Here is a 26559-nt window from a genome sequence, read left to right on the forward strand (position 1 = left end):
TAAGAGACTATCATTAAGTCCAAAGGTGTAGACTAGATATCCAAGCCTAAAAATTAGACAACTAAATAAAGTACCACTAACAAAGTAGTTCCATATTTTTCCCATCATATCAATGGAATATATTCATATAGTACCCAGAAACTGAGCTGCACTTGAGGGAAGCATTATACAAGACTGTATCATTTTGTGTCAATTTTAAAAAAGCTTTCAATTTAATAGGAAATTATGAATTAGAACTTATATTGCATAAACATTTGCTTTATATTCTTGTTTGATTATTAATTCTAATAATTAAGAAAGTAATAAAACAAGCATAAATGGTAAAAGAGTAAATGGTAAAACTGATCCTTCCAACTTTAAATCACTACAAAATGAATGACATTAAGATATTGTGAAAAAAGTTTTTATTTATCAGGAGTGCAATTGTGGCTCAAGTAAGGATGTCATTCCAGAAACAATATTATCAGGAATACATTGACATTGGGTATTCATTGCTTATCAATTAGTATGGCTTTGCACAGTGGCCCTTTGGACAGCTCACACTATATTTCAGAGAAAGGATAATCTATGATTTATGAAAGAGATTATTAGCAATTAGAAATAAGACCAAAGACATATTTTCACTAGAAGATTGAAAGTATAAGAAAGGCTCTGTGGTGTGGAACAAAACAACAAACAAACCCCAAATTATTTGGAGCTAGAAGTGTGCAAACCAGTAAAATATTCTCCATGTTAATAGGGCAGAATTCTGAATTACAACCATATGTTTATAAAGCCATATTTTTGGTTTCATATGTTCATAATTTATAGAATTTTTATATTATACTCATCTTTGTTATGTAACACTTCAATTACCTTTCCCCCATCTCTTTAAAAATGTAGCCATGCCTTCTTTAAATTCTTCATGTAAATTTGCAGGCTTTAAAAAATTGGTTGTTATGCAATTTCTTTGATTGGGGAAAGCAATTGGATGGAACTGTTTATTCTAATGAAGATCTAATAAAAGCAGAATGCTCATACACAGTTCCAATAAACTCCTTTATGTGCACAGTAGTACACTTTAAATTGGGATTCAGTTTAATGGTGCTTATCATCATTATTGTAAAAAAATAACATAAAATGGTCTGCCAAGTCAAGTCAGGGAAATTCCAGATTTATACATGGAACATTGAAAGCTGATGGCACTTGGCTTCAATTAAATGTAGCAGGAAATCCAGAAGAGAATCCAGCAGAATCTCTTTACATTATACTGATGTCCATTTTTAATGAGACTCCTTCCTTGGGAGTAGAACAGTACTGGCACAGGAAGGCTGGATGCCATATCTTATCAGTACAAGTAATCCTCCACTTACAATCAGTCGCTTAGTTATGACAGACTGTCAAAAAGTGATTTACCACTCAAGAACAACCTCACCCACTCCCCTGGTGCTCGACAACCAGCGTGCATTTATGGCCATTTGTAGCACTCTGCAATTTACGTTTTTTCCAGAAATGGGCTTTACTTCCAATTTCCAACAAAAACTGCCTCATAGAGAAGAGAGAGTTTGTTTAATGATGATGGCATTCACTTTATGACTACTGTATTCACTTAATGGCTGCCATAAAAGGTAGTAAACATGGGTGGGTCATGTAGTGAGTTGCTTTACAACCATCACAACTTATGACTACCTGTATAGGAACAAAGCTTCTTTTCCTAGATTTTTTTAAAGATGAAATAGCTACAAATATCTTTGTGAAGTCCATTTATTACGTGCACCATGATACAGGGGAGACCATTCAACGTTGCAATCCTGAAGCACGTACATGGAAAGAAAGCAAGGAAGACTCGGTGTTTACTAATAGAATAGACCAAGTGCAAGACTCAGTACTGATAAAAATATTTCCTGTTATTGTTTCAACTGCAAAGTATCTCCTTGAAAACAGAGGAAATGTTAGCATCACAGTCAAGGCACAATGGAATTACCCGTCTACCAGTAATTGGATGAGTGGGAAATAATGGGAGAGGAGGGTTAAGATGGATCATTGGGGCAGCTGGCGATGATAGTTCTTTATGCTTTACATTGACTGCATAGTTCTATTCAGCACCAAAAATATTACAATATAAAAATCTTAAACAATGTTTTAAAGTCTGACAAATGATACTGTGGTGTTCTGTAGCCTCCTATTATTTTGTTTTTAATTAAGCACCATAAACATTACTTGAAATGAGCCTACCAATTTTGAATATAAAAATAAATTCCCTTGAAAATTTGTGCCTGCTACCCTCTGGCAGCATACTTTTGCTTAAAAAGCCCCATGTAACAATATAAGAGCTTAAAAGCGCTGGTGTCTACCTCACAACTAACAGATCCACCTAACAAATCTATCAAAGAAGTCAGGCTGGGAGAGACTTAGGTAGTCCTTCTCCCGGAAAATGGCTGACCGATCTCCTAGACTGATTTTCAGGAGGACATCCATGTCCACATCACTGCCTAGGGCCACGGTTGTGGGCATAACGTTCTGCTTCTTCATGGAATCAATTGCCTCTTCCAGGTTTTTGTTGCTTGTAAAACCATCTGTAATGAAGACAAAGGACAGCTCCGCATTACGCCGAGCTGCCTTCTGCCTGTCTTGTGTGTTAATGACAAGGTTGTTGACAGCATATATGATGGCAGACCCAATGTTGGAAGAGGAGTCCAAATATTTGATCTTGGCTAAACGATCTGTGATGTCAGTAATATTGTATGTCAATGGGAAAACTATGTCATGTTCGTCCTCATTTCCATATTGTAGCAGGGCAATGCGTGCATTCATGTCGTCACTGTCACTTCTGGCCAGGGGGAGCTGCTCAGCCACTGCTTCTATAAAGCCATGGGCCCTGCGAAAATTCTGGCTGCCAATTCTTTCAGAACCATCCAGGAGGAAGACAAGGTCAACTGGACGCTGGATGCACTGGGTGACAGAAAGCTCTATGAGTAGGGAAAGAAGAAAACAACAACAACAATCAGGACTCTAGAATACATAACTCAAAAAGCCGGGGAAAAGATTTCATTCCATTCTGAGATTCTAAGAGATCAGGTGGGTAAATATTTACTCTTTCCTCATGTTCTTCCCTCTAAAATATAAACCCATTTCGGTAACTCCATAGGGACATTGAGACTTTAAACTCTGAGAATGGCAGAGTTTAAAGATCAAGTGCTGTGTGGAGTGGAAATCCATGCAACCAAAAAGAAAAGTACAAATAGAAAAAAAAAGTTGTATAGTTAAAAAATTAAATTTATTTGGGCTGGGCCATATGCCCCTAGCCCCTTGGTAGTCAAGGTTTTAACTGAAGAACATTTTTGACTAGTATATTTGTGCTAAAAGTTGGTATTGTTATGGCATGGAATATATAAAATGAGTCAAGTGGTAAAAATACTTAATTTTGATTAATTTTGTGGTGGGCGGCATTTATCATAAAAAGTATTTAAAATAGAGAAGGCAGGAAGACAGACATAAATGCCACTAACTGCAGCCATTAGCTTCTTTATTAAAAACTCTGAACTCCCCTGGGTTTAAAGAGTAAAACACAGAAAAGGGGTTTTGTGGTGATTATATTTTCCAAATGTTTCTTTAATGGAAAGAATTTGAGAAACTTTGAAAGTTTCTCAAATCCTCAAATAAGAAAGGGATGTATTGGGAAAGCATTACAGACAGTCCTTTTTTTGCTGTTTGCAGTTACAATGGTAATGGAAAAAGTAACCTTGAGACAATTCTCACATTTATCATCTTCACAGGTCCATAAAGCAGAGGAAAACTGAAGGAAGAGCATAAGCATAGTCATATTTTCACTTAGCGACTACAGTTAATGGCTGTGTTGCTAGTCCCAACTCTGGTTGCTAAAAAAAGGATTATCTTTATTTGGAATAAGGCCTAAGCCTAGCTAGGTTTTTGTTTGAAAACATATATTAAAGTTGCATTAAATAATACTCTGCTTAGCCAAGGTTTGTGCTTTTTATTGAGGTTTCATCTCTTTTGCTTTCACATATGAAAGCACATTGCACATATTGCTATTGACATGATTAGCAAAAATGACAATAACAAAAACAGAAAACATATTCATAAACCATTTTATGGAGAATAAAACTTTTACTGGCTAAATAAATTAATTGCAAACTTTTATCCAAAATAAAAGCATTCTTGCATTATACCAATGTCTCCTTGGGAAGAGCACTCCAAAAAGTCTCCAGATCTTTCTTTGTTTTCTGCTACATCACAGCTAAAACAGATTTACACAAGGAGCTTTGCTGAGGTTCCTTACCACTGGCCATGAATTGCCAAAAATGAAATAACAAGGAACAATTTCCATTAACTCTGTTTCAAATTATTTCTAAGGTCATGTAAGGCTGTGATTGAAGCCTATGTTACTGGAAGTAAACAGAATAAAACCAGTGCATAACTGTACCCACAAAATGACAGACTGGCCAGGCAAATTCCTGCGCATGAACACTAGTTTCTGAGTGGGATTTTCTCCAGATTGAGCCTGTTTATAAGGAGTGTATCAACATTTCACCAATTGATGTAAATGGTGGACAAACATTTACAAATTAATTAGATTATATACTTCTCTCTATACATTTTTTTCCAATTATTACTATTTCTATGGATGCCAGGAAACATTAGTAGACATAGTCCATACCAACAAATTTATGCCAAAAGAGGGCTTCTATTGTTTTAGTGTATTTTGTTGTTCAACTGCCTGGATGATATTTTGCCAAGTCTTTCTTTAAAGTCATTTTTAGCCTGCTTACCCATTACTCCCTGGCACTATTGCACATGTTTATTCGTAGCCTTTTTTGTTGTGACCTGCTGGCTGAGTCAGGTGATATTTGAAAAATGCAGGACCAGAGGTCAAAGGGAAAGTCTATAACACACCTATCTCTACGCTTTCCCAAAAAATAAGTGTTAATTCGTATTGTTTTCCTCATATGTTTTGGTCCACTCACACAGGTTTCTTAAAAGTTGCCACCTGTGTTTGTAAGACTAGTAAGCAATGAGAAATGCTATTAGCATAATATAAAATGTTAAAAGAGGAAGGAGAACTGGGAGACAATAAGAAACTGAGCAAATAAAATAAAAAACAGAAAGGTGAAAAAAGAGAAAAGGTGCATTAATATAGATTTCTTTTTAGCTTCACCATCCTATAGTTCGTGCTTTGAAACTAGAATCCAATCAATTCCAATTATCTTCGCTATGGTCTTTGACAACTTCAGACTATAAACAAGGTGGTTATATTAGTAGATGTTCTGGTGGAGCACCACTGAATTACAAGCCAGAGTGTACAATTAATAGAATAGCTTGTCTCTTGGGATTGTGGGTGCTCCATTACTGGAGGTTTTCAAGAATAGGCTGGACAACTATTTGACTGCATTTGTGTAAGGCTCCTGCCTTGAGCAGGGTGTTGGATTGGAAGACCTTCTAGGTCCTTTCCAGCTCTATGATTCTATGCACCTTACACAATTGTTGAGAACTGTGAGTTTTCTGAGTATGGTAGCTTTTCATGCCATATGGGAATGGTCTTATGAAGTGAGAAAGAAAACTCCAGAGGTTTTAACTTAATATCTCTGAGTCTCTGAGATAATCAATAAATGACAGGTGTCAGCAGCCATATAGACTGCCTCCAGCATGCTATTTGGGGATCCTGTATTTCTGGAATTTCTCAGAAAGGCAGCAAATCTGGGGGTGAAACTGCTTGCTATCTAATATAAAATGTTTTAATTTTGAGGCTCTAGTCCAGGGGTGGGCAAACCTTTTGGCTCGGGGGCCTCATTGACTTTTAAAATTTGACAGACGGGCCGCCACCTGGTGTCAAAATGTCTGTCATTACAAGTCAAAATCAAATGAATGCAATCATTCAATCATTCACATCAAACCTTAATTCTGTACCAATCTTTGGCGGGCCGGATTAAAAAGACCAACGGGCCGGATGTGGCCCACAGGCCGTAGTTTGCCCACCCCTGCTCTAGTCTTACTTATTCTTAGGACAATTTTTTGAAAACATGCTTAGAATAACTACAGATAGTCCTTGACTTATGACCACGACTGAGCCCAGAATTATGGTATCATAAGTCATGGTGGTTGTTAAGTGAGGCTGGTGATCCTGCTCTTCCCTTGCAGTCATTAAGTAACCACATGGATCATGAAGTGGAGCATGAGGTGCACTGCAGCACCTCCCAGCTCACACGTGGCCTGCCCCAGTCCTTCCAGGGTCTCTCCCACCCCAAGGGAGCCCTTTGTATAGTTTCCCTTCCTGCTGAGTCACACACACACTCTTGGACCTCTTCCCCTCTATCATGCCTCACTCCACTTATTTTCCCCCCAAAAAAATTACCTTTGGAAAGAGAAGCACCTGACCTGCTATATGGTCTTCCTATATAGAGCTTCATGATGCTGTTCAGAAGCAGGTGCCATTTTGGTAGTGACTGCAATTCTTGGGTCATTTGTGGATGCCCCCAAAATGATACCTGCTTCTGGGACAGCACCATGCAGCCTCTGTATAGAAAGGTTGCACAGTGCACCAGCTGTTTCTTTTTCTCAAATCTTTGGAAAAAGTAAGTGAAGCAAGGCGGGAGGATGGAGGAGGCCCAAGGGTGTGGGATCCAGTGGGGCAGGATGCAAACCCAGGGCCTGTGAGGACCAGCTGAGTAAGAGGAAGGCCCAGGAGACCCAGAGGTTGCTGGACGAAGCCCAACACATAATGGAAACCACTGTATAGGATTACCAACCAAATTACCCACCAAAGCTCTTGGAAGTAAAAGAAAGAGTCAGACAGACAGGCACTTACAAATAATTAGCTGGCAAAAGAAGGGAGACAAAATATTCACCGGTTCTTAAAAAGCAGTTAGGGTTAAATATACGATGGTCATGCCATGGTTTCAGTAGAGAAAGAGACATGCATTGAACACTTAGAAACATTCCATATAGCACCTTAATTGTAAACATTGTGTTCTAAATACTATTTGGGAAGTCAAAGAGCAGAATGTTGTCACTCTTCTTAATTGGGATTTTTTCAGAGCAAGGATGTTTCATGTTTTCTGGAGGGGAGCCACCATTGGTCTGCATTCCAAATATAGCAAGCATTTCATATACCATATTAATTAAAATATAGGTGGCCCTTGCTTAACTTTGTGGTCATTGGGACTGTTTTACATTTACAACCACATCATTTAGTGAAAGAGTTGCCAGTCCCGAACATGGTAACGGGACTGGCAATTCCATTGCTAAGCAGTGTGGTTGTGAAGCATGACATCACATGACTGCGCCAACTTATGATGGCAGTTGCAGCAGTCCCAAATGCTGTTGATAGGCAAATCCTGCACAGCTGCAGCACCCCGTTGTCACTTGATTGACATTTGTGATCTCCTGTCCGTTTTCTCATTGAGTTTGCTTGTTGGAAATTGACAGTGAAGGTCACAAATAGAGAACTCATGACTATGGAATGCTGTGAACCACTTGCCAAGTACACGAATCACAATCGTGTGGCTGTGGGGAATACTGTAATGGTTATAGCTACAAGAATCTGTTGTAAATCCCCTCTGTGGCCATTTAATGAGAACAACTTCTAAAAATGAACCTCCTCACCCTCTGGCCATCTCTTTAATGCTTTCCCTGCTTCTTACCAATTGGTAACAATCTCTTGCAACTGACAAGATTCTTGCAGGAGTGTGTGTGTGTGTGTGTGTGTGTGTGTGTGTGTGTACCTGATCTTAGAGACTCTGCTTTAGCATATATGCCTATCTCTCAGCCCAGGCAGGTTTTAAAGTAAGGAATTAAAGGGTTGTACTTTCCTGCCTTCTGTGAGTTTTTGTGCAGTGACTGCAATAATTTCTTGGCCAGGGCCAGGATGCTGGTTATTAAGTAAAGCTGCATGTAAGCCTTGGCCACACCAGAGCAGACACTTGAGAACGTTCCTATTCTAGAAGCTTATTTGTTATAATCTGGAATTAATAAAAAGTACAGGAGAAATCTTTAAGCTAAAAGGGCTGTCCATTTAAATATCTTTAAGTTCTGTAGGCCAAACCATAAATTTATTTTTGTCCTAGAGGCAAAATAATCATTTCAGCAAAGTCCTATTACAGTCTCTGGATCCCCCACAATTTCTCTGTGCACCATTTTAAAAGTATCAATGAACAAGTCCATCCACTCTTGCCGCTCATGTCCAGTGGCAAACTTGGCTTTTTCGGCGGTATAGGCCAAGGTGGCCACCAGTTGGGTATACATGCTGGGGTCCTGGATCTCCCTCGTGGAGTTCAGGAACTGGGCGATCATAGGTTTGGTGCTGGGCAAAGTTATCTCGACCTCCACAGGGCGGAAAGTAACTGGGTACCTCCCATCTGCAAGTGAGGGTCAAAAGAATATTTTCAGGGCTATGCTCTGATTTCAGATCCTGCTGGTTTTACATACTGATACTGGTGCTGAATTGCTGGCCAGTGAGTTTAAATATGGTAGTCCCTGGATAATACTTTTCCTAGAGCCCCGTATGCTATAGTTTGTGAGGGCCATTAAAAAGTCCTTTTATGTCTTCCAAGGCATTTTAAAATAACTTTAGTGCTTTTAAAACTTCATATTGTTTATTATGCTGCTGGCTACAATGTGATCTTAGGTGCTGCATTTATTATTCCTTTGAGATAATGCAATTATTGGGACATTTAAAAGTTAACAAGCAAAATAAACATTTTAAAGTAGCCCAAATCACTACTAATATTTAAACATGAGCACAACATATAGATATCTAGCCAGAAATCCAAATAGGCAATGATGTTAGTCTGTTACAGCACACACAATGAAGAATTCTGTCATTCCTTAAAGATTATCAAAAGAGTGATGGCATTTTGTGGACCACAGTAAATGGATTCAAGGCCACAAGCACCTATGTCACAGGTAGGCAACACGGGGTTTATTGATGCCAGGCTGCCTACAAGACTCTTTAAGTGACCAGCAGACCAGAGGTGGTATTCAGCAGGTTCTGACCAGATCTGGAGAATGGGCAAATGCCACCTCTGACTGGAGGTTTTACAGTATCCTTCCTCTGCCACACCCACCAAGCCACGCCCACAGAACCGGTAGTAAAAAAATGTGAATCCCACCACTGCAGCAGACCCTCAATTTATAGTAAATTCCAGAAAGTCCAGGTTCAAGTCAGCTTGATTTGATTTTTACCATGGATGTGTTAATATCAATTTGTTGTTATATATCTTTTCAGCTACTGTATACTACAGAAAGTGTACTTCAGGGGTGGGATCCTACCGGCATAGCAACCGGTTCGGTGAGCGTGTGCAGTACTTGCAAACAACATCTCCTGCAAGCAATCACCATCTCCTGCTGATGAGCAGCACTCAGCTGTGCCGCACAAAGCAACTAAGGTAAGAATAAAGGACAGCCTACAGCCCGGGAGGGTGGGTGGACCCAACCAAAGAAAAGACGATCTTCAGAGAGAACCGGTTTGGTGTCAGCTGCTCTTCGGAGCTACCGGTTCTATGGAACCAGGCTGAACCGGTAGAATCCCACCCGTGTACATGTTTATGACAGGCATTAATATGGTGAGTAAACAAGGTTGAAAATATGGTTGTTTTTAGGAAGGAAAAAAATCTTGCCCAGTACAAAGCCCAAATGGCAGTACAGCATATTTTTCTCAGTATCAACTGAAAATCATTAATTCTCTTAAATCCTTCTCTCTACTTTTCATTCAGGCAGAGTTTTGATCAGGCTAATGTATTTGTTCCCTGCCCAGGCTGTTTTCTACTGAACCCATACTTGTTTACTTGTTTTCACTGTATAGTGCTGAATCCCTTGATCCAGATGGGGAGCACCTTATCCTTCCCCACTGATGCCTCATCAGTCTTTTCAATTCATTGCAAAGAGATGGAGAGCCAGTACTTTAGGACTAAACTGACTACAACAGGGGTGTCAAAGTCACATTGTTATGGCAGTGTCACATGATGTATTGGAACTTCCCCCCCCTTCACTAAACTGGGTGTGGGCATGGCCAGCGCATGATGTATGGGCTGGGAGTTTGACAGCCCTGGACTACAATATGTACAAGTTCTATTGTTCCTTTAAATGAAGAAATGAAGGAAATTTGTGTTCTCTTACGGTCTTTGAAACAATTATTATTGAACAAAGGAAAAAGAGCAAAGGAGCAATATCAATGATTTATGGTGTATTATGAAAGGTTTCTTGAATGCAAACTCCAACTTTGGATGTCTAGGGAAATGGGGGCTTAGAAAATGTAAAGCACAGTCAATAAAAGGTGGAACATTTTCAGAGGCAGCAACGGTAAGACCTGTCTCTGGAAAGATTAGGACAAGTTCACTGGAATTCAGACAATAATGATATCATATCCCATTTTTAAAGCAATAATTTTAAGGACAGTAATCAGGCATTGCAAGCTGAACAATATCAGGTTGCATTGCCTAAGAATCCAAGAACTTGTATGTTAAGCAGATACATGAGGTCCATCTACTCTAACAAGACCAGGATTAATGATTATTTGGAAGAGAATGTGAAAACAAAGTCATGGTCAGATTTATACTAAAAATACCCAGAATGGAAGTACAGTAAGAGACTTACTGAATTTTTGCTATTCCAAATTATTATACTGGAAAAGCCTTTGCTCAGAGAACATAAACTGCAGGATAGTAAGCATAATAATTCTTTTAAACAAATTTTGGGGAAAAAAATCACTGCTAAACACTTGAAAGCAATTCAAAGACATTTGTTCTAAACAGTGATAGACACTTTGTAAGTGAAGTTGAATTATCATTTTGAAGGGAAGATTTAAAGAGGTTGTACATCACCCCAGTATTAATATCTTTTTACTTAATTATTTGAACTTGATTATTTTTATTCTAATTTGTTAATAGTTGTGTAATTTTAGTGTCTGCATTGATAAATAAGAAACTATTTTACCAAACTTAAAAGAAGAACCAAATCACACACATTATCTTTTTGTAGTACAATAAGTAAGTACAGAAGCCTGTGGAAAATTATAATGTTTTTAAATTATATCTATGGGAAAGTTGCTATCTTTTAATTTTCATCTATTGGTGGGAGAGAAGCTATGCAATTTCTAAATCAACATTTGGAGGTTAGAGACTCCTGTGGTGTTACCGAGCAGTGGAAAGGAGAACTCAACCAAGGTGTCCTTCTGGATGGATCCCACATGGCATTAGTTAATGACATTAGGAGGAAATTTTTGGATGAATGGAATGATGGATGGATGGACAGATGAGATGGATGTAGCAAGTTAAAACTGAATTTACATTAGAAATGCTTCAAATAAAGAAATCAATCAAAACTTTTCATAAGTACGGTAGCATTCTAACACACACAATTTACAAATAGGGAGCCCTTATGATTTAGGAAAGATAAATGGTAACCTTTTACCAACATAGATTAGTGTGTCACCTACCTGGAAAGAATGGACCTAAATCAACTATGCACTAGTGATATTCCAAGTCAGAATTTGTAGCTACTGCATGAAGGCATCATAGGGATACTGCTGGGAATTAGAGATTAACTCATACATTGCCAAGTTGCAATGGTTAGCAATGTGTCTCTGAATATAAATTAGAACACATTTTTCACTTAGAAGCAATGAATGCTTGAGTTGAATTGATCACCTCAGCATTACATCTGTATCACTTTACTACCTGCAGTTGGAGGTACTTCTGTTTCTGACAGCAGTCAGAATGGTGAGTTGTGAGAGAAAGGGCCTTCTCTGCACATTTCTAGAACATAATATCAATTGAAGTTATTAAGCCCCATCATTATCCTCACCCCTTATGAGCTGCATTTTATGGAACAGCAAGTATGAAGTTGGAATGATGTTTTATTATTAATTACTTTGATTGATAGTAATATTTAATATTTATTTTATCTCATGAGTCATTTTGGACTTTCTACTTTGGAAGATGACATATTTATGTAAACTAATTTAACTAATCATGTAGTAGGACCCAAAAGAATGACATATATCATGTTGTACCAACAAGGGAGAAATGAAGAACATTATGTAAAAGTTACTGAGGAAATTCCTAAAATATCAGAAATTTGTCCTAAACTTTAGAGCCCAGAGCTATTTTATATGGATTGATCAAGAGTTCAGTTTCTGCATTATGGTTACTGATTAGAATTGGAAGCATCAGGATTTAACCAGTTTCAAATGTGCCAAAACATAAACCAGCATTTGATCACTGATGATTAGTGGCAATTTTCCCCAATGCTTCTATTAAGATCTCTACTTTCTTATGGTTAATCTCTCAGCCAAGATTAGGTTGCTATTCTCAAAAGGGACATGTCAGAAGAGGTTTTTACGCTTTGAGAAACTACTGTTTCAGAAGACATGGGCTATTTACAACATATCCATAAAGCAGAATAGCTATAATACAAGAATATTTTCTACTTGTAGAATTAAACATTAGGAAGGGATAATATTTAGAAATAATGTAAAAATGTTGAGTTAGAGCGCCCATTCTTTGTTTAGCTCAGAATTCTTTTACATGCTACAGTAAATTAGGGTGGAAGGGGAAAGAGGATCAGAGTTCAAATTATTTTTCTTTTACCTGTTTGGCAGGGCAGTTCAGGGCAGACAATCTGAGGATCTGAAAAATAAAATAAAAAACCTTGATGGAAATCATCCAGATCACATTTAGCTTACAACTACAACAGTATACAATGTATACATATCAACAATAAGGCAGGATATTGAAAATATTAAGTTTTAAACTAGTGCAATCAAGAGAAGCTAATTAATCCTTTTTCTTGGGCCATTTATATTTCAAAATGATCTTCCATGCAGGGACAATGACATGTTGGCCCAGGTACTTTTCCCCCTTTGTCATGAAAGTGAAGCAAAGGGATTAAGAGAATACTTCATCATTAACAACAAATCAATTGAATCTCATTTTCATTTAGGATGATAGCCTAATCAAGAGTGTAGAATTGGTATTCAAACTCATTCTAAGACTGGCAATGACTACTTTGATCAAGTTTTGAAAACTGTCCTTTAAGACTTTACTAGTGGATACAAAATACGGTGAGGCTGTGCTTTGGGCTGCACAGGCCATTCTAATTAAATTGCACTAGCAAACACAGTTTTCTTCATAGTGAACTGTAAATGCAGTCGGGTATAAATGTTATCTTATTGAAACAATGCAATTTTCTCCCAAGTACTCTTGCACATGAACAACGATTTAAACTTTTAGTCAATATTTGAAAATGAAAGCCTCACTGCTGGACCAGAGCATTCCCTATTGGCCATTCCTTCCAACTCTGAATATTACTAGACCTTGACAGCCACTACTTTTTAAAATGGACATGCCATGAACATAATACTTAGCCTAAATGTATGAAAACTTTCTTGCAATTAGCCTTAGCGAAGCTTGCATTGACTGACCTGGACAAAGTTCAATCTCTATTTTGTCAAGGAACTCTTCAGCCACTAAATCAGTGAAGACTTTCATTCTTTGGACTCTCTCCTGGTCATTACAAGCAATTGCTTTCAGAGTCTCCGATTCCTCATCTACATTGAACATGTCTCCAATCCCAATGGCATTGACCACGACATTTCCATCACAGAGGGCTTGTAAGTTTGAGTCTTTATCTCGAGGGTCATGACGTCCATCAGTCACCACCACAGCAAACACCCGGGCTTTATCTCTCCGGCTTTCTTTGATGAGTGTTTCATAAGCAAACTGAAGTGCAGAGGGAGTCCAGGTACCCCCTGCAATCCACTCCAGTTTCTTCACTGCTTCTTTGAAACTAGAGAGTGAGTCAATGCGTTTGTCATTGAGCTGGATGGCTTCAAAAGTTCCCTTATGACTGTACTGTACCACTCCAACACGGGCACCTGCCAGGAAAATAAACTCAGTCATAATTCCTAGATTTTGATATTCTATTTCCCCTTCATCACAGTGATCTCTAACCCCTAGCCTGTTTGAATGCAGATTCACATACGTACTGGGCCAATGATTTGAAATCATTTTTAGAGACCATTAATACAGTTACTATAAAATAATGCTTAGAAAAAGTATCATTTTTGATCTTTAGAGAAAGGGATGGTTCCAAAATCAAGTAACAATTGACACTGACATAATGTCACATCCCAAGTAGCGGCCATAAAGACATCAACTGCCATTTATATTGCCTCTGGAACAGACCTAACAGGACATTTTGGATCTTCTTTTTATTGATGAATGACACTACTGGATGTTTTTTCACTGTATCATCCTTCCCTTAAGAGCAGCACTAATGAAGTATAAAACCAACTACTCCAATGAAGCTTCCAATGCAGATAGAGGTTGATCAGAAAGGGCTGTGGGTATGTTAGAGAAAACTGGGTCCAAATAAAGATTTTTCTATATATCTTTTCTTTAAATTAAATCAGTGTGGAATATTGGTGGGTCAAGATAGCAAATATTTGCAATAATGACATGGATCGGATATTGCTTCCTATGTTGCAATTAATTAGTGATTGAAAAAAATGTGTGTCATCATACAAGAATCGGAGACCATTACAGCTATGAGAATATTCAGCTGTAAGAAGAAATCATCAGTCACTGACCTGTCTCAGATTTTGGATCTTTGGCAATGGACCCTAGCCTGCTCACCACATTGATAACAAAATTTTTCTCCAGGGAAAAATTGGTATAGCCGATACTCTCTGAACTGTCTATGACAAAGACAATGTCCAATGGACCACACCGCTTCTCACAATCTATGAAAAAGGAAGACAAAATAGTCAGGAGTTGTACCATAAAACGAGTCCAGAACCATAACAACAATGCACTGCGAATAACTGAGAAGTATTTTAAAGTATGGAGCCTCCTGAAGCCTATTTGAACACTGCACATGTGAACAAACCAGGGGCTAACATTTTGAGTTATTGCACACATCATGCTAACCTAGCTTTCCTTAACCTGGCATTCTCTAAATATGTTGGACTATTCCCCCTATTCTCCCCAGCCAACATGGCCAATAAGAATGATAAGAGATAGTGATGCGAGGGCACTAGAATACAAAATGCAGACAGTTAAGCAATACCATAGATTATCCAGGCCATGTGTCCCCAGGCAAAGTTGTCCCTTGCAACATAGTGTGAAGCTTGGCATTTGGAAGTTTAAGCTTCTGGTACAGCTAAATGCTATTTAAGCATTAATTAAGCAGCTTGGTCAGAGTTTGGAATGAATAATGATGTCAATTCAGATCCCAGAAAAAAACAGCAAAAGTACATTCTTTCACCTCTAAATGCATCCTTTTTAAGTTAATGGCCAATAATTTTAAAGGAACAAACAAAACAAATAAACAATATCCTTCTGGGTTATTTCCCACATTAGGCACACATCCATGGTAAGCGGTGACTATTTCTGCCTATTTGCAATGAATTAAAAAGAAATCTACTGCTTAGAGTCATCTACAGTTCTGCAAATCCTTTTGATGTAAGGGCTACTAGTCCTACCCTAAACTGTCCAAAATTAGCATAGCCATCAAATAACTGAAGAACACCATGATATGATGGCAACTTTCCCCTATCAAAATGGTCTGATTTCCCCCTTCTCAGAGAACCCTTCCACTCTAAATGAAGACCATGCAAAGACTCTGAACAAACCACAGCAGCCACAGGTCTCTCTGATGTAGGTCATCACATCGCAGTCCTATCAACGACAACAACAGCAACAATTATGTATGCAGAATATGGGCATTAGTAGATTATCATAAATATTATACAGTCATGTGCATTTCAGTGTTCCGTTATTGTAACACTATAAGCCCACAAATATCTGTCTATTCTCAAAAACGATCAGTGAATACATGCATTATGAAACAAAACCAGTTTCTGATTATAATTTCTATTATGCCAAATAGTGTGAAGCAGCATTTGCTGTGCCCACAACAAATGATCACTGATACCAGAAAGGCAGCAAAGTGACCAAAGTGAGTATGCAGTATAAGAAATGTCTTGACTTACAGTTAGGCCGGGATCTCCAGGAGGACCAGGGTCACCCTAGAATAGAAGGTGATGGAAGCATTCATCAAATGGAAATCCACCTTTCTGAAATTTCAGGATGTAAGAAAAGTAATAGATCCACTTGCAATATATTTTTAATATTCACTAGCTTTTGGAAATATAAGTGTTGCTTTAAATCAGAGGTAGAATTAAAGTAGGAGAGCATAGAAAATGTGTCATGGCATGTATAGTAATGTGTCATTCAGAGACTTAACAATGATTGTGAATGATGTCACAGTTTGCTGATTGATTACTTAGGAAAATGTTTATCTGTTTTGAACATGAACATGTGGTTTAAGCATAAATCTATTTCTATGTATGGATAGATTTGTGTACAGATAGATTTAAAAGTCTCACTGATTTGATTATTTATTATACAAAGGCCTGAATGAGAGACAGTATGAGAGTAATGAGATGGTTCTGATTGAGGGACTGAAGGTGTTTTGGTAGAGCCAAAAAATGGTTCTTGGGAATAAATTACATATAAATAGGAACAGAATAAACAAAATATGACAGAATGACAGAGTGCTTCTAATGCAACCATTATGTTCAAAGGACAAGGAAATTGAGGGGGGGGGGGTCAGCATACAACTTGCTCTCCTTGAAATCCTGAGGTAAGCACTAAATTAAAGGGGAAAGCACTCCTCCACCCGGCCTGCTTTTTTACAGTCTACAGAAAGTAATGGGTGCTACTTGCGGTGCTGGCAGCACCATTACCAACCTTTCTGCAGACATGAGATAAGTGGGCTGCTGTCAGACCTTAGAAAGTGACAGACTTTCTTCTCATCTTAGGGACAAAATCCTGTTACTGGGGGTATCAAGGTAGTCACTTCTTTTGCCTCCTGCTTCTCTGGTTTGGGATTGCTCAAATGCCTCACCCCACGGGAAGGGAGCCATGCAATAATGTCCAACTGGATACACAACTATAATACCTCAGGTCCAGGTTCACCACTTGGTCCCCTGGATCCAGGTGGACCTGAAAGGCCGACTCCTCCCTAGAGAGACAGAGGAATACAGTTAAAGGCAGTGAGTGAAGAAGGTTTTACTGAAGAGCACATAAAATGAATGACAGCTCTTTGGAGACAGATAATTGTTTCAAAGAGGATTTAAAGGGGGTGTATAACTCTCTGGGTATATAGTTATTTTTTTCTGTCTGCCCTCTTTCCTTCTCCCCCCCTCTCTCACACACACATCATTTGCAGTGTTTTTTAAAAAACCCATAAGATCATTTCAGCCAGAAGCAGAAATGGTACCAAGAGGGAAACAGTTCCTAATCAGTACAACATTTAAATTAAGTTTTTGAAGTTCTACCGATAATTCATTAAAGAATCCTGAGAAAATTCAACAGGTTTCAGATACGATTACCACTGTGGGAAACATATATGGTACCCCAGTAAACTTTGCATCTGTATTTTAACCACAGGCCCGAGAAACCTGGAATTACAAGCTCTCTGATGTTTAAATCTCCTTGTCATGTATATGATATATGTATTATCTATATACAATACAATACAATAATTATAACTGTGTATATTCAATTATATATGAGATATAAGGGATGTTCTAATTCTTAAGATTACATGGGCAACATTATAATTCAAAGCCTACGAAAGAAGCTGTAAGTTTATAAAAGATATGAGTTTACTATTATAAAATATCAGCTTATCATTAGCTAAATTCATGTTAAGCCAAAGAGCAGTGGAAGAGCACACAGGATATGTTTTTTTTAAAAAAACAGAATATTAAATTAGCCTTCAAATGGTTAAAGTTCTTAAACAGAGAAGTTAGAGAATGTAAGATCAAGAGTCTACTTACATCATCACCTGGGTCTCCTTTTTTCCCTCTAAGTCCTTTTGGTCCAGGGTCACCTCTTGCACCCTGTCTCAAACATGGTATAAAGAAGAGATTGTTTTGTATTTTCCTCTACAACTCACTATTTTCTTCCCAATACATCATTTTCCTCTATTATTCCTTCAGAAAGAGGGTTTTGCCTGAATCAGTTAAGGGCTTAAACTAAACAGAAATAAAAAGAAGTTTATGAGAAGAACATCTCAGCAGGAGGTGATTTCTGAAAGGTGAATCCCACAGCTCTTAAAGTTGCTGGACTGAGAAATACTGGTATTAATCTTGTGGCTTGTTTTGGCATCCTACTGGAAACTCAAGAGACCCCAGAACAATTCCACTATGGATGCCACCTATACCTTCCTCCTGCCAGTTCTCAAAGCTGCTTCCGGGATCAATTCCTCAACAAGTGAAGGAAAATAACATGACATCACCTAATGTCCAATTTATTAGCAAAAGCAAGTACATAAGTATACGATACCTCTGGGCCTGGCTGACCCTTTTCACCTTTGTCACCCTAGAAAGAGAGAAAAGTGTCCCAGTTTTCATTTTGTCTTGCCATAGATTTGTTCAAATATAAGAAAGTATAACATAAAATTTCATATGGTGATCAATAAATTAATTAGATTAGTTAACAGACAAACATAATTTTTGGAGGGCCAAGGGAATCAAGCAATTTCCCGTGGTTTCAACAAAGAATGAAAATAGTGAAATATCTGATGAACATTTTAAAAAACTGAATCTATCACAACACATTGAATCACAGTAATCATTGAATAAGACACAATTGGCTTGGTTCACATAACATACAATGTACCTATTATGGGTAAGTATGGTATGTCAGTCAGAGGTGGTATTCAGCAGGTTCTGACCAGTTCTGGAGAACCAGTAGCAGAAATTTTGAGTAGTTCGGAGAACCAGCAAATACCACCTCTGACTGGACATTTTACAGTATCCTTCCCCTGCCACGCCCACCACGCCACACCCACAGAACCGGTAGTAAAAAAATTTGAATCCCATCACTGCTGTCAGTGTTTTCTCCGTCAATGGACATTGAATTGAACGCACATGGCTTAAACGTTCAAAAATATATTCTTTACCTCACAATAACAGTTTAAGATGTACAGTATGCTAGTTGTATATGAAACATTTTCTTATTATATTAAATATTAACCTTTTCACAATTTTTTAATGGATCTGCATTTAAAATAACCTGTTGCAAAGATAATTCCTTCATCTATTTGTAAAGAAATTTTTTTGTAATACTGCTTAGTTAGAAATTTATTTTTGGTGTATGTTTTTAACCAATGCTTTGCTTTATTTTTCACCTCATTTCCTTTATTTGTCCTTGATGTGAGCAAAAGAGATTGGAAGAGGAGATTCATTTCTTTAGAAAATATTGGGAGGCAGCGGGGTGTGTGTGTGTGTGCTTATTTTAGTAAACGTTAAAAGAAGGATAAGGGCTCTCTTGTGTTTTTATCTTTCATAATAAAAATGCACACAAGGACATTGTTTTTACAGCTTTAAATTTGGCAGCATTTCCTGAAACTGACAGACAACCACACTCCTGCATGTTTGCAGGATCATTCTAAGAAATTCAAAAAAGAAGGATGTGAATATAAATTACTCTCCCTTCTCAGAGAAAGAGAGAGAGAGATTTTTGGTTTCTAAACCAACCAGGAAACTGCTGTTCTTGAATGGATTAAAAATATAAGTAGATGAATAAAAGACAGAAAGAAGAGACTTTCTCACGGATTGTTCCACAAATGAACTTTTCTAATGGTACTTCTGCTTTGTTCTGAGAAGCCTTTTCATATTAGGAATTAATATAAATATGCCACACCATGAAAACATACCCGAGATCCCCTGGGACCAGGAACACTTAAGCCAGGTCTTCCCCTATCACCCTATGATTAAAACAAGAAAATAAACACACAATTCAAACATATCATATATAAGACTCCAGAAGTTTGCTTCTTGCTAATCTGTATGACAATTAGCTCTTATTAGCTTAGCTCTTATTATTTATATATTACAATTATTTGTATACCACAAACTCTAATGACTTTGGACAGCTTACACTACACAGATTTAATCATATTGCAACATCCATAAAATCACCAATTCCATAAAATTTACTCCAAGCTTTCTTTTATAATCTGAAAGGAAGTTAGTACCAAATTTTTTTATAGATGGCATACAACTCCATCAATAATCACCACGATAAAGAAAACATACAATAATAGACAATTGAAATGCCCGGAAACAGAAGAAAAAAATTACCAAAAGTGGCAGACACACATAAAAAAAAAAAATCAAAAGTACTGGAAAGATATACATGGTACAATGCAGAAAACTTAATTCAAAATGAAACCACAACTTTCATGCTAGGCATAATCTCAAAAAACCTCAATAAGAAATGTAAAATCTAACCAACTTTATGTTTATCACATTAATATTTTAGAAATCATAGTTAATATTGATAGAAACTTTTTACAACTTAAAAGTCTGTTCATGACCGCCATTAAAAATAATTGGCTGAGCTTTTTTCTCTCTCTGTGTGTGTGTATGTGTGTGTGTGTGCGCACGTGTGTGGGTTAGCATATGCCTTTAAGTCAGCACTAACTCCTGACAACTGCCTGGACAAGTCCCTGCAGGTTTCTTGGCAAGGTTTTTTGGAAGTGGTTTGCTATTGCCATTGGCTCCTTCTTCCTAGGCTTCTCATTCCGAAGGCTAGGAGAAAGTGATTGCCCCAAACCACTCAGATGACTTCACACCTAAGACAGGACTAGAATTCACAGTCTCCTGGTTCTACCTTCAATCATTATATCAAACTGACTTTCCTTTTAAGCTTAATAGGCCTTTAATGAGTAAGCAGTATAGAATAACCCAATTCAGCTGGCAAGAAACACTGACAGAAAGATAATGAACAACTTATGAAAAATGCTATGAATCTGAATTTTCAAGAAAGACATGGAGAATGACAAAAAAAAAAAATCTCCTCTGTCTTGACCATAGTCTTAAAACAAGGCTGTCTTAGCTGATTAAATCAAGTTAATATTATAAAACAAACCAGAGCAAACCTAAGTCCGTTCCTGGTAGCTATAGGCCTTACCTTGGGTCCTTTAGGCCCCATGTCGCCCCTTTCACCTTCTCTCCCCGGATTTCCAGCTGAGCCCTGCAAACAGGAAGTGGGGAGTAAACAAAGAGATGGAATAGAGAAATGAATGATCAGGTGTAGTAGCAACATCCTCTCCTCCACTTACAAGGGGTTCTCTGTATTACCTTTTTTCAAAATATAGCCAATCATGTTTTTCCTTCCATCTGCTCTCTGCCAATCCATGACAGGCAACAGTATTGAAATGCAGCCACTCTTGATTTTCAGGCACTGCTTCTTTATTCATTTAGAGACTGTAGTTTAGTATACTGTAGTGTCAAATCCCATTCTAAAATCCCTGGTCTAACCATTGAACTTTTCTCATTTTTTTTCAATCTCTTGCTATTTGCATCACTTTTTCTAATAAAGAACTGCATTCCTTATTATAATATTATGTCATAATTAAAAATTATAATCAAATTATACTCAAATCCTAAGAGAGAAATGCACATTAACAAAAATTAATAAACACTTTCCCCCAAATTTGAAATGCAGATGCAACACATCATTTGAAGTGCTATTACTGTTTATTCTCTTGGGTTATTATGGACAATTCTAGTAAATAACAAAAGAAGACAAGATTTTGGATCAAACAGGGAAAACTGGACAAGTGAAATCTATAGCAAGAAGCAAAGAACAAGTGTTTTAATCTTGACTAAAATGGTTTGCATGGGGAAGAAAATGTATTAGTTTCTTATTTTGCTGCCTCTTGGAAAGCAACAACGTCATAGGGAGTAACTTAATTGCTGTCTCCTGTAAATGTGCTTAGATAAACTTACGGGGCTGCCCTTATCTCCCACAGGGCCTGGTGCACCACGCTGGCCTGATGGTCCTGGATCTCCCTGTGAAACAAAATGTGAAATGAACAGTCAGAGCTAGCCCCCACTTCAGATACTGTAGAAATATAGAGGATTACATAGAGAGTAAGGCCATCCTAAGTCATAGCGTGAGAAAATGAGTCTATTTATTGTATTATATATTGCTGTGGTTTGCTGGCAGCCTGTGCAGAATGCAATGAAATCAGACAGTGGGAAAGAAAGGAGATCAGTCCGGGAGTCTGGAGAGGACTCGGATGAGGGTCCTGCGTCCGATGCAGAGATGGGGCCAGGACCATCTGGGAGTGGGGTGCTGCCTCCGGAGCCTTCAGAGTCTGGCAGCAGCGAGGCAGAGGACCCAGGGGAGCCTGTTCCCAATGCGCATGTGTGCAGAGCTGCTAGAAGGCAAGAGCAGCTGAAACAAAAGGGGTGACTCGGAAGTAAGGCTGGGAGGCGATTGCCCCTCCCATAAGGTATAAAGGACAGGCAAAGATGACGAAACCTTTGCAGGAAGCAAAGTCATTCGTTCGGTTAAGACTCATTCTTGAAGCTCTTTGTACTTCAGTTGGTTTTGTTCTAGTTTATTTGATACTTCTGCTATTGGTAGCACTTCACAGGAACAAAAGGTGGGTGCTTATCTCGAGGGACTGTTTGAGATTCATTACTGACTGGGAATGAAAATAATTCCCAGCATTACAATAAAACAAGACTTGTTTTTAAAATAAGCGTGTGCGTAATTATGTTCTCAGAAGCCTTGGTCAGAACATATATAAGCACTCCTTACAACCACAATGGAGTCCCAAATTTCTGTTACTAAGCAAATGAGTTGTGCTCCAGTTTACAACCTTTTTTTTGCCACAGTGAACGTGAAGCGAATCACTGCAATTAAGTGACTCATATGGTTGTTAAGTGAATCTGGTTTTCTCCATTGACTTTAAAAGTTGGAAACCAGTTGAGAAGGTTACAAATAGTAATTGCATGAACCCGGGACAGCGCAACTGTCATAAATACATGCCAGGTGTCAAGTGCTCGAATTTTGATCACGTGACCATGGGAATGCTATCATGATTGTAAGTTGAAGACTGATCATAATTTACTTTTTTCAGTACTGCTGTAACTTTGAATGGTCACTAAATGAATGGTTCTAAGTCAAGGACTACCTATATTAGAATATCACAGAAACATTTTGCTTATATGTTGTCAATCTTGTTTTAGCCATAACTGATTTCACAGATTTATGCCTACCAAGCCTGAACTCATTCAAAAAAGCATATGTTGACAAGCAACTGACAGTCAATCCCTATAAAATTAATTTAATGATTATTGCAAAACAGGAAAACAAAACATTTATTGTTCATCAGAATTCAATTTTCCTGCTGTATTATATTTCAAACTTTGAGTTGCACCAGAGACTTAGAAACTCATACTGCAGAAATGGCCAAAAAAAATTTTCATTGCAAAAACGAATAAGGGGGAACAATTTCTATTAGATAACTTTGCAGTCTTTAGACTATATTTTCTTAAATGCACACTATGAAAGATGTTTTAACAGCTATCAAAGACTATCAGGACACTTCTTGATTATGAGGTTCCTTAATCACATGGAATGTATACATCACAATGACGTATATCATTTCTTTTAACTGTGTTAAAAGATTGTTTCTTTTAAAGTTCACTCTTTAACTGTTAGCTACTTAAGAGTCATGGAAGCCTCAAAATTGAAATATTAAACATTAATATTAACCCAGTTGGAAAGGAGACCCAATCTCAGAAAGTTGTATGAACAAAGAGACAAGACTTTGGGGGTGGAAGTGAAGAATCTATAGAGGACAATTTTTAGAACACAAGTTATCCAGACAATTAAAAATTAAAAATTATTACATCTATTTAAGGTACCTGGAACCTGAATTTTAAAGACTAATACTATTCCTAAAAAAGATTTTAAGCTGCAAAAGAGAAAGGGAAAGGAAACGGAATTGGCTTTTTTCCTCTAACATTGACAGTTTTAACTGACCAGGAACATTAAGAAGAAGAGATTCGAATAAGAAATTGATACTAATCCACTTTGACATTGATAGGCTATTTCTAGCTGAAAATAAAGTGTCAAAGGGATAAAGATTCTTGGATAATTTAAAAACTTTCTTTAAAAAAAGAAAGAAAGCAGCAGAGGGAAAAAGGAAAAAAGAGGGTGGAATCTGGAAAATGGAGGAGACCACCTGGAATTTAAAAAAAAATTGATAGTGGAATTTTAACAAGGCTTGTAAAAGATACATTGTAGCTAAAACTTTGTTACAAGATAACAAAGCCTCTGGAAAGAGAAAGTGAGAAAAGAAGCAAGAAACAGTTTTGGATTATTGGATGATTCCTGGAACTTTGGATGGAGGATCCTAATGAAATAAAATAAAATCAATTGGGGGTTGTTTAAATTTTTTTTAAATGGCATCACTCCTTGAAGAGTTAAAAGTGAGACTTAAAGAACAAAAAGAAGAAGCACAAGACAGAAGAGGTTCTTTTGGCTTCGTATTTCAATTTTTAGAAATGGAGATCTTGAACTATGAAAAACAACAAGAAACGCTGGCAGAACAAGAAGGACGGGACAACGAAGAAGCCATCTTTAATGACCAAGCAATTTTAAGCGGGGTAAAAAAGGGGAAAGGGGGGGGAAAGGGAGTTAAAAACTTAAGCACTGAAGCAACAACCAAAAAAGAGAGTCATTTGAAAAGTAATCATGATATCAGGAAGAAGCAGAAGGGAGGATCACAGAAGGGAGAATCAGACAGAAAAGGGAATAAAAAGAGGAGGGAGAAGAAGAGAGGGAAGAGGGAAAGGAAAAGAAGCTACAAAAGACAGAAACAAGATGTAGAGGTACAGGAAAAACGTACAAGAATTAAAGGTATAAACCTATTTAAAAGACACAGAGACAATGGTTAAAAGAGAGGATTCTGCAAGGGTGCATGGGATAGCATTGTTATATAATATGTTAGATGATTAAAGTGATAGAAAAAATTTCTCTTGATGTGTAGTGGAATATTTGTTTGTAAAGAGAATAAGGCTCACAATGATTTAAAAATAACGTTTAAAAAAAACTGAAAAGAAACATGGAAGATTTTTATCAGTTGAAAAGATGAACTTGAATAAGAATAATAACTTTATTGACTACTGTTAATAACTATTGTTTGGTTTTTTTTTATTTAAAGGCAGTAATAAGTAAAATATGAAATATAGATGATTAAAGTGAAAGACAACTGATATTATTAGGTAATGTTTGTTAAAAGAAAAAGAAATGTAAAAGATTGTTATTAATATTAATGGTAGAGCTGTACTTGAATAGAATAATTATTCCATTTACTATTGTTATACATATATACACAGATATATATACATATATACGTTTTTCTTTTAAGAATTTAGTGTGTATTTTAAGGGAATGTGCCAAGTAGAATTTGATTGAAAATAGGTATGTGTTATAAAATAGAGGTTAGAAAATGAATGTTATAACTGTAAAGGTGTAACTTAAATTTTTCAATAAGATTTGAAAAAAGATACAAAGGTGTTACACTCCAGTCTAGTAATTACAGGGAAAATTTGTTTTATGAGAAAAGATAACATGAAATTGTAAACAGGACAGATGAAAGTATAAAAACATTGATTAGAAAGATTTTAAAAATTAGAAAAAGATATGTAATTGAATTAAGAAAGGAATGAGATAATTTAAAATAAGGCTATAGGAAGTAAAAAAAGGGAAAAGCTATTGAAAAAATTGCGAAAATAGTTATAAGATATGGATTAGACTGTATAAGATAAATATGTATTGAGTTTATGTCTGTATGGAGAAGTGATAACCCGGGGCCACGCTGTTCTCAAAAAAAGATATTTTATTTGTATTTGTATGTTTAGTGAAAACTTAAATAAAGCTTTTATTAAAAAAAATATTAAAAGTTATTAAGACACTTTTTAGAGGACAAAAGTTATTCAGAGAAAACTCCAGATTCCTGTTTCCCATCATCTCTATTAAGTAGTATAATTAATAGTGGATAGCTGTGACTGAACTTCTTGTTCCCCTCCCCTACCATCTTTCTTTTCTTCTGTCAGGAATTGAGCATCAAAGTTGTTTAAATTTAACATAATAAAGTGCCATTTTACCAGGATATTTTAGCAGGCTCACAAATTCTAGCAGTATATGTAAACCGATAACATGTAAATATCCATAATAATAGGGAAACATTTTTCAATCTACTTTTCAAGTAATGGCTAGAGAAGTCTAAATGGGGGAGGCATTGATTAATATTCTTTCATACATTTCTTCCTTTCTCTCCAACTTCTCCTGGTAGACCCCTTTGTCCCTCAAAACCAGGATCTCCCTGTGAATAAAGAAATAATTCATATTAGTTATTGCTTTCAACTCTATTATAGCTTACTATGCCTAATAACTGGATGTATGAGAGAAAACTCCAGCAAGACATCCATCCATCCATAAATTTAACATTAAAACCATGATTTAAGGTAAACATTGGGGACCTGAATTAATATTTATTTATTTTATTTATTTTGTCAAGCATGTATTAGATAACAGATACAAGTATAAACATGATTATGAATACATAAAATAAGAAATACTTTCTTATTGATCTCTAAATTTGTTTATTGTCCTGTTTATTGCAACAGGTAAACATAACTAAAAGTAGCAATAGCAATAGTACTTAGACTTATATACTGCTTCA

General features: G+C 37.0%; 1 protein-coding gene across 4 annotated transcripts in view; it reads right to left on the bottom strand.

Annotated features, from left to right (window-relative positions):
* Positions 1-387: 387 nt before the first annotated feature.
* The window catches only part of COL6A2 (collagen type VI alpha 2 chain), a 51600-nt gene continuing 25428 nt past the window's right edge, over positions 388-26559 (bottom strand). For 2 of the 4 annotated variants that reach the window (XM_087949282.1, XM_087949283.1), the window contains exons 16-28: positions 26137-26199; positions 21803-21865; positions 20982-21044; positions 19723-19773; positions 18348-18383; positions 17840-17902; positions 16957-17019; positions 15986-16021; positions 15626-15671; positions 14582-14734; positions 13415-13867; positions 12582-12620; positions 388-2948 (exon numbers count right to left, since the gene is read on the bottom strand). In XM_087949282.1, coding sequence (XP_087805408.1) covers positions 2341-2948; positions 12582-12620; positions 13415-13867; positions 14582-14734; positions 15626-15671; positions 15986-16021; positions 16957-17019; positions 17840-17902; positions 18348-18383; positions 19723-19773; positions 20982-21044; positions 21803-21865; positions 26137-26199 — 1737 coding nt within the window. In that variant the 3' untranslated portion in view covers positions 388-2340. Of the gene's footprint in view, positions 2949-5979; positions 8352-12581; positions 12621-13414; positions 13868-14581; positions 14735-15625; positions 15672-15985; positions 16022-16956; positions 17020-17839; positions 17903-18347; positions 18384-19722; positions 19774-20981; positions 21045-21802; positions 21866-26136; positions 26200-26559 lie in introns of those variants that run through there. The other 2 variants (XM_087949284.1, XM_087949285.1) reach the window with 1 other exon arrangement.

This window comes from Notechis scutatus, chromosome 1, assembly GCF_049901735.1.
Source record: "Notechis scutatus isolate UNSWTSFEM ecotype Mainland chromosome 1, rNotScu1.2, whole genome shotgun sequence".
NCBI lineage: Eukaryota > Metazoa > Chordata > Lepidosauria > Squamata > Elapidae > Notechis > Notechis scutatus.